The sequence below is a fragment of the Bos indicus genome, chromosome 9 (genome assembly GCF_029378745.1).
Source record: "Bos indicus isolate NIAB-ARS_2022 breed Sahiwal x Tharparkar chromosome 9, NIAB-ARS_B.indTharparkar_mat_pri_1.0, whole genome shotgun sequence".
Taxonomy (NCBI): domain Eukaryota; kingdom Metazoa; phylum Chordata; class Mammalia; order Artiodactyla; family Bovidae; genus Bos; species Bos indicus.
In genome coordinates this window covers 23,834,639-23,848,396 of record NC_091768.1, presented here as the reverse complement: position 1 = coordinate 23,848,396, position 13,758 = coordinate 23,834,639, and the positions used below count along the sequence as shown (strand labels likewise).

The following is a 13,758-nucleotide window of genomic DNA, read 5'->3' as shown; positions in this document are numbered from 1 at the left end:
TAGGATGAGGAAGCTGCTTCAAAATAAATACATAATTATTTCCCACATTACTATACAATAACAGTATACCATATACACTGGGATTATGCTTTTAACTTGACAATGTATCTTACAGCCATATCCATATTAATATACAGAGTTTCCTCATTTTTTGAAGCAGCTTCCTTCTAGTTGCCATTAACCATGGAGGAAATTTTTTACATTTCAGTTTCTTAAGTTCTTTTTTTTAGGTTCAGCAAAATTCTGTTCATTTGTTATTTCTAACTCTGTTGCCAAAATCATTGCTCTTTTGTTGATGGGAAAACTACACAAAAAGCACATATTCAGACTGAGATTAATGTACATAATAACAACTATTTTTTAGCAAGATTGAGCTGTGCTTTTAACTAATACTCTAGGTGATCTAAGAAATTAATTTTTTAAATCCTGTTAAGTAACTTTTTTTTTTAATCCACAGCAAGTTGGCATTGATAAAGGTGACATTCCTGACCTCACTCAGGTGAGTGATTGTCTAAGTGAAAAACTTAGTATGCATGAAATTACTAATCCATATTTTACCATAAATGGTCTTACTGCGGGCAGAGTCTTGTAAGCATTTGATGCATTTTGAATGTAGGCCAACCACCTTTCTTGGAAATCATTCTAACTTGCTTATTTTTTCTAGCTATTGAATATATTTCTAGACATATGGAGATTTTCCTACTCTTAAAAAATTTCTTTTTGAAAGACAACTGAATATAATTATTGAGCTCATTTTTTCATTCTTAAATTTGAACCAAAAGGAAGCTTTAAATAATGTTTAAAAGGTACTTTATTCATGAAACATGACTATTCGTAGGCATGTAATCAGAACATTTGAACTATTATTCTGCTTGTTCTAGTTTTCAGTGTGTCCCAGGGATGGAGAAGGGGGCACGAATGAGGAGAACACTGATGTCATAGTTCTACTACACTAATTCTTTTCTCCCCTATGAATGCGAGGAATGTCTATATACAAAAGAACCTTTTTTTAAAAAAAGTAGTAGTGGTAGATAGTGATTTTTTTCTGGAGACTTTCTAGAAAGCAAAAGCAGTAGTAGTGCTTCCTTATGAATCCTTTTATCTGTCAAGAGAGTACAGTGTACAGCTCCTCTGATGGAGAACTGAGCCCATTCACACATGCACAGAGTTATTGTAGGACCTTTCTCCTAATTGGCTGGAACTGTTTTTGTTGAATCAGCTTGTTGGCCTGTTATAGTCAATTTCGGTCCCAAACATGTTCTTTAGCTCAGGACAGATGATAGGAGAAAATATAGAACTGTCATCATATATACCAGTAATGAATATCTGAGTTTCCTATCATTGTAAATTAAAAAAAAAAAGTTATTATTATTATCCCTTTAAGTGTCTCTATATTTAAATAATGTTAGCCTTAAATTTTTGTTAAAAATCAGAGAAACCCAAAGTAATGATCTCTGTATTTACAGTATTAAAATATCAATTAAATACCAAGGATTCTTTATAAATAAAACTCAAAAAACAATTCAGAACATGAGGGCATTATGTTTTTTGATTTAAAAGTTGGGCAATAGCAAACTTCCCTGACAGTCCAGTGGTTAAGACTTCACACTACCAATGCAGGGGGTGTGGGTTCGATCCCAGCTTGGGGATTTAAGATACCATATATTGTGTGGTACAGCCAAAACATAAAGTTAAAAACAATAAAATTTGGGAGATAACACCTTCTATTAGAGTATGTTATACTCTATTATGGAAGTTATTTTATACTTCCAATAGCATAAAGTAGTTCTGCTACTATGAGAAGATAGTGTTCTTTAATCAGTTACATACCTAAATAAGATATTGGTATCATCTTGGTTATGGTTAAAGATTAAGTGTGCATAAAATACTATTAAAAATATCTTTATTAGATAAAGATTTATGAATTTTGTATCACTATAATAAAAAGCAAAAAAATCAGTGTGCTTTCATTTAAAATTAATTACAATAAACATTTTCATTATACAATACAATACAATATAAATACAATAAACATTAAAACTAACCTAGATAAATTATATGTTAACCCCCCAAAAAAGATGGATATTTAACTCAAAGATTAGCTTTTAGAAATGTTGAATCATCTTTATTTCAACTATATAGACTGTTCTTGCCATGGAACAGAAGTAAAACTAGATATATTGTTTAATAGGCTGGCAGGTAAGAAGAAAATAGGTCCTCAGTTGTCTCACTTAGTTTGGGCAGAGTCTGAAGGGAGACAAAGAAAGGTTTAGAAGAATATTTAAATACCTTTTTGTTTGTAAAATTAGAAAATTATTAAAAGAAGATTTATAAACTTGGGTTTAATTTTAATGATATGTAATATTCATTATAATTTATGTAATCTCTCAAGTCTAGAGACATAATATTTTATTTAATGATGTCTGTATTGTCATAATTTGAGGAACAGAGCCCCACCCTCATCCTTAAAGAAGGTAAATCTTGCTCTGGATCTGGTATTAGTAGAAAGCTGTTCTGATGCAGAGATTCATTAGACACTGGTAACGCTCTCTCCTCTGCTTTTGTTATGACCTTAAGAGTCACATAAACTTTAATATTAGCATTTATTTTAAAATTACCTCCTTATTAAAAAAAATCCTCTACTTCATTTCTCCAATAGATATTTAAATCTCAATTCAAAAGTATTGTGTGCTTCTGAAATTCCTTAACAAGTAACCTAATTGTGGTTTTTGTTGGGATCATGAGCAGCAAAACTAAACACACTCCCTAATTTTTATTTAGAGGTCTCCATCGGTCTTATTGGAGGCTCATCATTGGATGGGGGTTTAGACCCGTTGTGACAATATGGTCTGATACAAGCTGAAAGGTGAGCTATTCTAGGGTTAGTCCTTCAGATAGGGGTAAACCAGGACTAATCTGGAAATGGGTCAGAAATGCCAACCTGTGTGAAGTCTAAGATCTCTGAGATTAGATTCTGCTCTCTGCCAGCCTCCTCTGTGGCAGCCATGACTACTGAATCTAGCCATGGCAATGAACAAAAATACCCACCAAGGAAGAGGATTAAAGAGGGGGGAGCAGAAGGGCTCCCTATCGACTGGCAGTAGGAAAAGGCTGTTCCTAACTGAGAAAGGATTAGAATTCCTTTTGCAGCAAGATGACACAGAGGAATTGAATGGATATCTTTTAACTTAGAAAATGCACAATAAATACCAGTGTGGCATCTGTAGCCCTTCTTTTTTTTTAATTTAAATTTATTTATTTTAATTGGAGGTTAATTACTTTACAGTATTGTATTGGTTTTGTCATACATCAACATGAATCCACCACGGTGTACATCTGTAGCCCTTCTTAAGTTGTGCATATAATATCATCATAACAGCATTTTAAATGCTTTATAAATATTGAAGAAAAATATTTTTAATACTCAAAAGTTCAGTACTAGATAAGAAGTGAATGTGATATCAGAACTGAAATATTTCCTCCTCAGCTCTTTCCAATGGTTTCTTAGAGCTAATGATCAAAAATTAGAATGCTCTTTTTGTTGCCTTTTTTTTTTCATTTGGTTTTAATGATGCTTTAGAATCTAAAGCATCTGAGTTGTAGATGGATGGTTCCTTTCAAAATCAGCTATGAATTTTTTTCCAAGAAAAGGATTTTCAAAATATTATTTCCTGTTTGGTGTGTGTGCATGCATGTTCCAAATTTAATATATCTCCATTCATGAAAAACATCTTAGGTTTTAATGTCAGGAATTCTGGTTGATCTAAAAACTACTGGTAAAGAAACGTCTTCTTTTAAAGACTGTACCATTGAATCAGTAACCGTGATATATCACTGTTATTTATTCGCTTTCACAAGCTGCCTCTTATTCTTTGGGTTGGTGTTTTCATCTGATTGGTCTATTGACTTCGGCATTATTTAAAATAAACCACTAAGGGTACTGCTAATTATTCTGAAGTTCCTTTTACAACAGCAGAGGCATTGTCAAAATTTTGCCCCTTTGGAAATTTGAGACAGTTTTCATTTTTGTCTGCTGCATGGGAGGATGCGCTCAGTGCCATAGATGCACTTGAGAAGGTCAGCATTCCTACACTCACGAATTTTATTATCACAGTAGTTCCTTTCCCTCTGAAAATATTTGTGTTTATTTCTGTTAGATTTTATATGTGCTAATAAGAGATATAAATAATAAAGCATCTTTGAACCTCTAAGGTAAAGTGCTGCAAACTTAATTTTATGTGCAGTGCATTGCAGAGTGACGCCTCAGAGTCAGTTTTGCCGTCTGTGTTTGTCTCAACTATTTTGATTTTTTAACTGCTACTTGGTTTTTAATTTTTTTCTTAAATTATTAAGAAATTAAAAAAATGAAACTGCAAACTATCATCCTAGTTTTTTACATTTTGTTTTAGATAATTAAGAAATTATATAGGAAAAAATAACTACTTCTTTTGTTATCAATTTGTTGTCAATTTAATGTAGTGTTCTCTATTTTGTAACTATAAATAATATTTTTTAAACAGATTTAGCACAGAATCACATTTCTTTTATATTGCATTTAATATTCAGAGGACCTAAATCTTTTAAAGTTCTATTCCCAGGCCTCCTAGGTTCCATTATTATGACAATTATAATGATTACAATTATGACACTATGGCAGTTTCGAAGTTATCAAGTGTAGATTCATCTAAAAATTGTGAAGCCATTTCTGTCTTCTTCTTTTCAAGGTTACAATACACATTCTGTTTATTAAGTGATCACATCTTAGTAGTTTATAGTTTTGCTGTAGAGCAAAATTTTCTTTATCTCTTGAAAATTCATTTTTTAAAGCTTAGAAGTATACCCTTAGTTTTAGTTTACTGTAATTTGCTAGGTCCACTTTTACCTGAGCTGTATTTAAAAATTCTAATTTTATAGTTTTCAAAATTTATTATATCCCCTGATAATCATTTATTCTATAGACATTAACTTTTTATATAATGCTCATAGAGCTAGCTATCTCTTTGTACCCTACCTTCAGCCCTTGGTCAATTTAATATTTTTATTCACTTACTAATTTGTAAATTTATGTTTGGCTCACTTAGTAGTTTACACTTAAAATAATCATGTAATTACATATATAATAGTCGTTATTGTTAAAACAGCTTATGAGCGTGTTAGGAAAATGAAAATGAATATTAAATATCTGAACTTTCAGAATTAAAATATTTCAGTAAGAATTTTATTTTCATTTGTCATTATAGGTACAATGTAAAATGTACAGTTGTGTAAATTGCCTTGAATTCTGTGAGCTATTTCAGCATTGCTAGTTACTTTAAAATGCTTCAAAATTAATTTTATATTAATTAAAAAACAGTTATCAAAATTAACTTATAAATGTTATGATAGTCTTTGAATGCCTATGCTGCTGTCAAGGTCTAATTTGAGTTAAGATTTTTCAAGAAAGGTGAAATTAGATTTCTAATACTTGAAGAATAGATGGGGTAGAATATTTATATGAACCTGTTATTTCTCTTTTTAATATACAGTAAAATGCCATCACTTTATATTGCCTAAAAATTATGAAAACAAACATTCAGATAGTTCTTACTAAAAGTTGAAAATATGTATTAAATTTGTCAAAATGCAGTAGTCTTATTAAAACATTAATATTTGCTAAAGTCCCTATATTATGTATATAAATAGCTCAACAATAAGAAATCTTAATTGTGGTCAACTATTAAAATTATATTTCCCCCCCACAACTTTCACTCTCCCTTTTTTAATAAAGTAATGACTTTCAGTCAAGTGTGGATAAGTGAAATTTTACTGTATTTTCATATTTCTGTACATTTGTATTTGGGCGCTTATATTTTTGATTTGCATGTAAATATCTTTACTTTTTCACTGTGTTCTTACAGAAGTACATTGTGAATTTAATTGTTTACTACATTTAAATAATATCTTTAAAAAGTCTATCCAATGTAATTTATACACTGAAACCACACTGTAACACTATTTGTTATGCAGTGAAGTTATGTATATGTAAGATGGGCCTGTTTGAGACTGTGAAATTTAAATACTTAAGGACCAAAAGCACCTGGAATGAAATTATCTCCCATATGTATTGGGGTACACAGAACTCCACTATACAAAGTTACAGTGATGTTCCAGTGTGTTTATTTTGAAAGAAAGCAGTGCAGACATTTATTTTGTACTTTCTTATTGTAGGCTCCGAGCAGTCTTATGGAGACCCTTGAACAGCATCTAAATACATTAGAAGGAAAGAAACCTGGAAACAAGTACGCATTAGTTGTATATTCTGAATAAGACAGAAAAATACTAGAGTTGTTCTTTATGCAATGAGATTTATCATGGTACTGCAGTTTCATGGTATGCTTTATTGTAATTCTCAGTTCCCTCAAAACTCCCCACCCTTCCCATTAACTTATGATAGCATGACCCCGTATATAGGTGATCTATGGGCTAATGCAGCAGATTAGTAGGTTTTACCTGTGTTGGTTGAACTTGCTGAATTATTTATTTGCCCTCAGAAGGGATTCACAGTCCTCAGATAAAGAGTTGCTCCTGTCTAAAAGTTGAGGCTGTCAATAGGCACAACTAAGAATGACTCCAATTTCTCAAGCAGCCTTTGAACACTGTTACGTTACCAGCCCCACTGTGGACAAAGCAAAGCCCTCTGGCATCACTTTCTGCACTCTAGACTCTCCCCACGTGGACCCTTGGGCGTGGCATGCTGCTGACACTTGACTCAGAGATCTTTTTCTAGACAGAGTAGCAATCGAGCAGCAAGAAGTGCACTTCTAGTATATTTCCCACCTTTGTGTTTGGACACTTAGATTTATATACATTTTTCCCGATCACATGCCCAAAATGTCCAGGTTCCATTTTTGTTCTCTCCAGCCAGGGTCATACTTGTCTGTTCACAAGACCTGATCCTTTTCAGTTTTAGCGCCTTGCTTAGACCGTAATTCTGTTCATCTTGGATACCTGCCTGTCCTTGTCTCTGTGTGCAGGCATCTTATACATCCCAGGAGGGCCATCTCATGAAGCCTTCCTTAATCATGCACTGCACTGTGTTATGACTTCCCTTCTCTTCTTCCCCCCACCCTCATATGTGGTTTAAATGGATTTTCTGTTTCCTAAGGTCAGAGACTATTTTGTACTTCATTATCTTCATCTAAAAACTTAATGTAGCTCTCTCTACAGAGCCAGTTTGAAATCTGTTTTTGTTGGTGTTCCCAGCTGTATGTTGATTCTGTTTAGACTGACAGCAGAAATTGGCAGAGACAACCCATGAACTGCTCATTGCAGGGCTGTCGGCTGACCATGGATTTTACCTGTGATACAGCTATTAAAATGCATCTCCTTTCTGCTTGTTTCTCTCTGGGCATTCTCCTAGAATCCAGATTGTTGTGTCTCAAAGTCACTTTTTTGCTTGCTGTTTCATTAGCTAAGGGTTATTTGTCGTCTATGACAAGTTAGTATAAAAATTATTGCATGTCTTAAATTTTCAATAATAAACAATGATGTGGGACTGTCTCAGGCAGTGATGGCAGAGCTGTTTGGAGTGACGAATGGCAGGACCTCTTAAGGGCTCTGTCAGGGTTGTACTATTGTCCCAGATCTGTCCCCACTTCACTGTTGGCCAAGGATGATCGTACTTTTGCGGGTAAATTGACGTCAACTAAAAAGGCACGAAAGTAGAAAGTCACAAAAGAAGGTGGCCACTTCCAGTAATTGCAGCCCCTTCCCGCACACCATATTAGGGTGTCTAGGAAGCCAGATGAGTTACCTAGGATGTAAACCAAAGGACACAGGAAGCCTGGGCAATGTCCCTGCTCCTCTGGCCGGTGGATCCGTTTAGATGAGGAAATATGCACATCCCAGAGTGAGAGCCTCTCCCTGGGCAGTGCAGGATGTGCATGGGCGCAAGGCGGATAAACTGGCTTATCTGCCGTCTTTCCCCTTCATGTCCTTACACCTCGCACAGGTCTACCCTTTTCCCTGCTTAAATCTGCCAGGGCAGCGTTCATGTGAAAAGCCATCTCCCAGAGTGAATTTCATCAGCCTAACTTCAGATCTCAAGCTGCCCCCTTGTGGCTGCTACAAACTATTTTTGGGCTATTTAGCTATGGACATTTAGAGTAGTGAAATAAAAACTTAATGGTCTTTTGTTTTAAATTACCTTTGACTGAGCATAGTTTTCCTCTCTCCTTTAAAATCATTTAATGCTTGTCAGATTTCTTTTCTGAATTGGCTAAGACCACCTCTGAACTTGTCTTTGCTTATTCCCTATTTTTAAAATAAATGAACTATAGTAGTTAACTGTTTATTTCTTTGTGTGTTTGTGCTTACCTGGGAACTTAAGTGAAGGGTGAGTACTGTATTGAGTGACTTTTTTGCATTTGGTTATTACTAAAAATGCAAAAAACACTCTTAAGATTCCACATTTGGTATTTAGAACATTTAAAACTGATTTCTGCCCATTTTACATATGTGTGTTTTTTCCATTATACTTTTGAATTTGTCTCTCAAGGTGACTGGCATAAATGGTTTTACTTTATTTTGGTGTTAAATCAAGACTAACGAACTCTCTTAGGTAGCTGTACAGATATTCCTCTGAGATTTTAGAAATCAAAGACTTCTTTACTTGTTTAGTAAACAAAAGATTTCCCTGTGGCTCATGGCAGAACTGCCAAAATACAATGTTACAGAGAAAATTAAAGAGGTTTTATTTGTCTTCTAGAAGCAGTATAAAATTATTCTAAGTAGATACTTAAAAGAAGCATTTTCAAATGTCTGCTAAAAAATATGTAGGCCTTTTCTATTTAGTACCTTATATCCATTGACAACTCATTTTTTAAAATTTCTGCAATACTGTGTGATATGCATTTGTACATTATCTGTTTCTGTAATTCCACAGAACAAAAGAGAGAACTCGATTTTGTTTTATACGTGGATTTACTAGGTATTGAGGGTGCAAGAAACCTCAAGTTTAGTGTAATTAAAATTATTTGGAAGAGACAGGTTTTTCTCATATGCGTTTTGTCTATCTTTCTGGCTAGCATTTATGACCAAAACTGTGTAGGGATTAGTGTTATGAATAAGAAATAAAATTTCTTCTTTTGATAGCTTACCATTAACACATTGGTAGCAAACATTGGCATTTTTATGTGTTCGTCATAAAAACCCATGGTTTGTTTGTAATGTTTTACAGGATTTAGGGTACATTACTATAGGTCATTCATTCTTGTCTTAAATTACATTCATGCCTTATTTTTCCCCCACGTGATTCACTGTGTACTAAATTTCTCTAGCTGAAGTAATTGAAATAAGTACTGAAATAAGTACCAGGCTTTAAGTAATGTCATATTTTATATCTAAAGATAATAGCATTTTCTTTTATAAAGAGCTAACAGCCAGTGGTAGGGTAGGGAATCCGCCAAAGAACAGGTTAAAAGAAGCAGTCCGTGTATTACGTAAGAGAGGAACAAATGTGCTAGGCTCCCCTGTGTTTTTCATCAGGACAGGCTGGAATGTGAAACGCGCACAGACAGACTTGGACCGGAGCCTGAAATCCACCATTAAAGAATGATGAGGCTTGGGCAAGTTATTTACCTCTTTGAGCCTCAGAGCTCTCAGACTTTAATCAGTGATAAATGATGCTTCTTAAAGCAGTGGCCCCACTGGGAACACCTCTGGTTCTCCCTTTTTGAGGAAATCATGACGAAACCTGAATCTGGTCCATGGAAACAGAGATCGTACATCCTGACAGTTTAGTTTCATAACAAAATAACTGTTAAGATATTTGACTAATTTATTCTGCAATGTATTTATCTGATATGAAACAATGAGATAGATTCGCTTCCTTCCAAAAATTTGGCATCTAGTGGCGAAGACAGGCAAATAAGATACAGTGCAATAAGTGGAATGATTGGAGGAGACATACAGTAGATTTTTGCTTAATCCACAGGGTAACTACAAGTATCATTTAGTAATAGCATTCATGAAAGAACTTGGCAAACTGATCACGTGCCAGTGATGCTATTTTGTACTTAGGTTTGAGCATGATATTCTTTAACTGTAGGTAGAGAAATTCTGTCATTTTTACTATATCTTTATTTTGCTAGAGCATAGCATATGTCAGAAACTTTTATATATTAGTTTGGGCCTATAGTTCAAAAAGTTCTTGTTCCTTCTCAGTTCTCTTTTCTGCATTAATATTTCTCATTGTGTCATACCACTAAGAATTGATTCATGAAAAGCTCTTGAGAGAGAAACAAATTAATTTCAATTAACTCATTCTTAGAAAGTGACCATATCAGGTGGCTTCTATGTTTCTGTTTTGGCTTTGCAAGGTTAAGACTATTACTTTCTTGAATTTTTATTTAGACCTAACTCCTTTGCTTTTCCACATATTTAAAGAGAAGAAATGGTGGGATTGGAGAAATTATTAACCAAAAACTCATTAGGGAATTTTCAACCTTAGTACTAGATTTGTAGGTTCATAAGTGTCCGAGATACAGAGAACACTGTGATTTATTTATTTATTCCATTTATTTCAGTAGACCCTTAATGAGCAGCATAGATAAACATATATCCTTTTCTCCATAGGGTATGTTACACTGAAGATACCAGCCAAACTAAACATAACCTAATCAAGCATTACCCATAGGCTTCTATCTTCATTATATCACAGAGATCTCCGTGAGAGATCTCTTTATTTCATGTTCATTTTCAGTAAAAACTAAACAGGAAATGGCAGGCATGTGTTTGCAGATGAAATTGAACATAAGAGATATTAAAATGCATCTAAGATGGTTAAATTTCTTTTGCTATATCCAGTAAAACAAAAAATTCATGATACTGTACCAAACTCCAGTTACTAAATTTCTGCTAATTTTATTTTACTCCTGCCACGTGTGCTATTATCTCTGTAAATAAATAGAAAACTATCCTCTAAGACCCTGATGATAGTCTTCTTACTGAAATCTTTTTTTTTCCTTCATTATGTTTCCTTACTAATTTATTTTCTGCCAATTCAGGGTAGTAAAATCTAAGCTGTTTAGGCAGTTGTTTCTGAAGCATTTTGCTGGAAATGGTATAAAATAATCAGTGCCACCAGTAATCTAACTGAAAACAGAAATGTATTTCATCCTGATTTTCCCTCATTCCTTTAGAAACAAGCATTGAGCTTACCATTCTTTTCAAGCTCTCAAGTTTTCACAGGATAACAAGAACATTTCTCATAGATAGTTTTCATTACAGCCATGAAAAAAAAAAAGACAAGCCCTGGGACATGAAAGTTGAGACACATATCAGGCGTGTGTAGGGATTTCTTTTTATTCTAGTGTTCCTTTTATGTATCACAATTTGATTAAATGAATCACAATGTACTTTAACCTTCATGGGTTTTCTACCTTTTGAAAATATTAAACCAGATAGTTTTGAGAAAAATCTATAAAGCATTATTTTTCCCAGGTCTTCTTGGGCAAATTTTTTAAAATTGCAAGTTGAGCAGTTTATTTTTGATGGACATAGGCAATACAGATCAACTCCAGTAGTTAACTGAGTTGCTAGAGATACAAAAAAAAAGATTTTGAATTTAAGAATTTTTAGCACTAGAAATTAAGTGGATGGAAAATATTAGAAGCAGATGTCAGATAAAAATTGTTTTTAGAAAATAGTTTATGCATTACTAAAAAAAAGTCTGTGTATAAACAAGTTAACGCTTGACCAAACATCAGACTTAAATGCTTCTACAAATGTATTCAGGTTTATTTAGTGTTTATTCTTTTTGGTTTCCTTTTAGATCTGGTGCTCCCTCTCCATTAAGTAAGGTAAGTTTGTCTTGTGTTTTGTTTTGACCTTTTTAACAACTTTCGATTCTAGAGTTCAGTGGCAGTAAGTACATTCACATTGTTGGGCAGCGATCACTATTATCCACTTGGAGAACATTTTCTTCCCAAGCTGAAACCCATTACCCTTTAAATACTTCCTCATTATTCCCCACCCTCATCCCCTACACCCCCAGCTCCTGGCAAGGCACCGTTCTACTTTTTGTTGCTATGATTTTGACAACTCTGCTGCTGCTGCTAAGTTGCTTCAGTCGTGTCCGACTCTGTACGATCCCATAGACGGCAGCCCGCCAGGCTCCGCCATCCCCGGGATTCTCCAGGCAAGAACACTGGAGTGGGTTGCCATTTCCTTCTCCAATGCGTGAAAGTGAAAGGTGAAAGTGAAGTCGCTCAGTCGTGTCCGACTCTGAGGGACCCCATGGACTGCAGCCTACCAGGCTCCTCCGTCCACGGGATTCTCCAGGCAAGAGTACCGGAGTGGGGTGCCATTGCCTTCTCCGTTTGACAACTCTAGGTGCCTCAAATAAGTTGAACCTCTCAGTACCTGTTCTTTTGTGACTGGCTTATTTTACTTTGCACAGTATCTTCCATGTTCATCCATGTTGTATTGGGTTGGCCAAAAAGTTCGTTTGGGTTTTCCCTTCAGATCTTAGCATATGTCAGAAATTTCCTTTCTTTTGAAGTCTGAATACTATTCCATTCAATGTATAGACCACATATTGTTCATCCATCCCTCCATAGGTGATCGCTTAGGTCACTTCCACCTTTTGGTTATTGTAAATAATGGTGCCGTGAACGTGGTATTTGTATATCTGTTCAAGTCCCTGTTTGCAGTTCTCTAGAGTCTGCACCCAGAAGTGAAATTGCTGAATCATATGATAATTTTGGAGGAGGGCATGGCAACCCACTCCAGTATTCTTGCCTGGAGAATCCCATGGATGGTGGAGCCTGGTGGGCTACAGTCCATTGGGTCGCAAAAAGTTGGGCTGACTGAGTGACTAACACCTTCACTTTCGTGGTAATTTTATTTTGAATTTTTTGAGGAAAGGTAAGGTAATTTTTTTTTTTTTTTGTATTTCCTCTTACATTAGCTTCTCAGTCCAGTATCATATAGCAATGTCTACTTAGCCCTCTATCTGGGCTAAAATTTTTTTTGAGTAGGAGAAATGTTCATACATTTATATTACAACTGAGAACAAATATATCAGTGTAACATCTTACTAGTTTCAAAGGACTTTCAAGAACTCTGAATCATAGCCTGGTGAGATAAATAAAGCACGTGATGTTGTGCCTGCCTTGATGGTGCATGCATGTTAAGTCTCTTCAGTTGTGTCCAACTCTTTACGATATTATGGACGATAGCCCACCAGGCTTCTCTGTCCATGGGATTCTCCAGGCAAGACTACTGGAGTGGGTTACCATGCCCTCCTTCAGGGGATTTTCCCGACCCAGGAATTGAACCTGAGTCTCTTAACGTCTATCTGCACTGATACGTGGGTTCTTTACCACTAGCACCACCTGGGATGGTAAAGAAACCAATCGTCATTGGGTATCCTTCCAAACTTTTAGACAGTATTGTAATAACGGTCATAGCTCCTTCAACTCTCTTTCTCCTTTAGCGCCTTGTGAGGACAAGATTAGGGTTGTCAGTGACAAGAGTGATTTAGTTCTATAGGTCGGTAGTGTAGATTTGCCATTGTATTTTTCAGGCAAAAATGTGATAAATGTGCTCTTTCCTCTTTGCCGAATTTCTGTCATGTAACTAATGTTATTACAGACAAGAAAGATGGCATTATGACTGCACAGGGTACCCCAGACACCCTGTACTCTGTCAGTACATGGCCATCTGCCATGAGTTCCTCAGGGAGTGCCATCAGTCAAACAAACAACTGAAGCTCCC

The 13,758-nt window shown here is 35.0% G+C and overlaps 1 protein-coding gene across 18 annotated transcripts in view; it reads left to right on the top strand.

Moving 5' to 3' along the window:
* Positions 1-13,758, top strand: part of SNAP91 (synaptosome associated protein 91) — a 169,796-nt gene that overhangs the window by 80,041 nt on the left and 75,997 nt on the right. For all 18 annotated transcript variants that reach the window (XM_070795798.1, XM_070795814.1, XM_070795808.1 and 15 more), the window contains 3 exons: positions 458-499; positions 6,208-6,278; positions 11,813-11,840. In XM_070795798.1, coding sequence (XP_070651899.1) covers positions 458-499; positions 6,208-6,278; positions 11,813-11,840 — 141 coding nt within the window. The remainder of the gene's footprint in view (positions 1-457; positions 500-6,207; positions 6,279-11,812; positions 11,841-13,758) is intronic.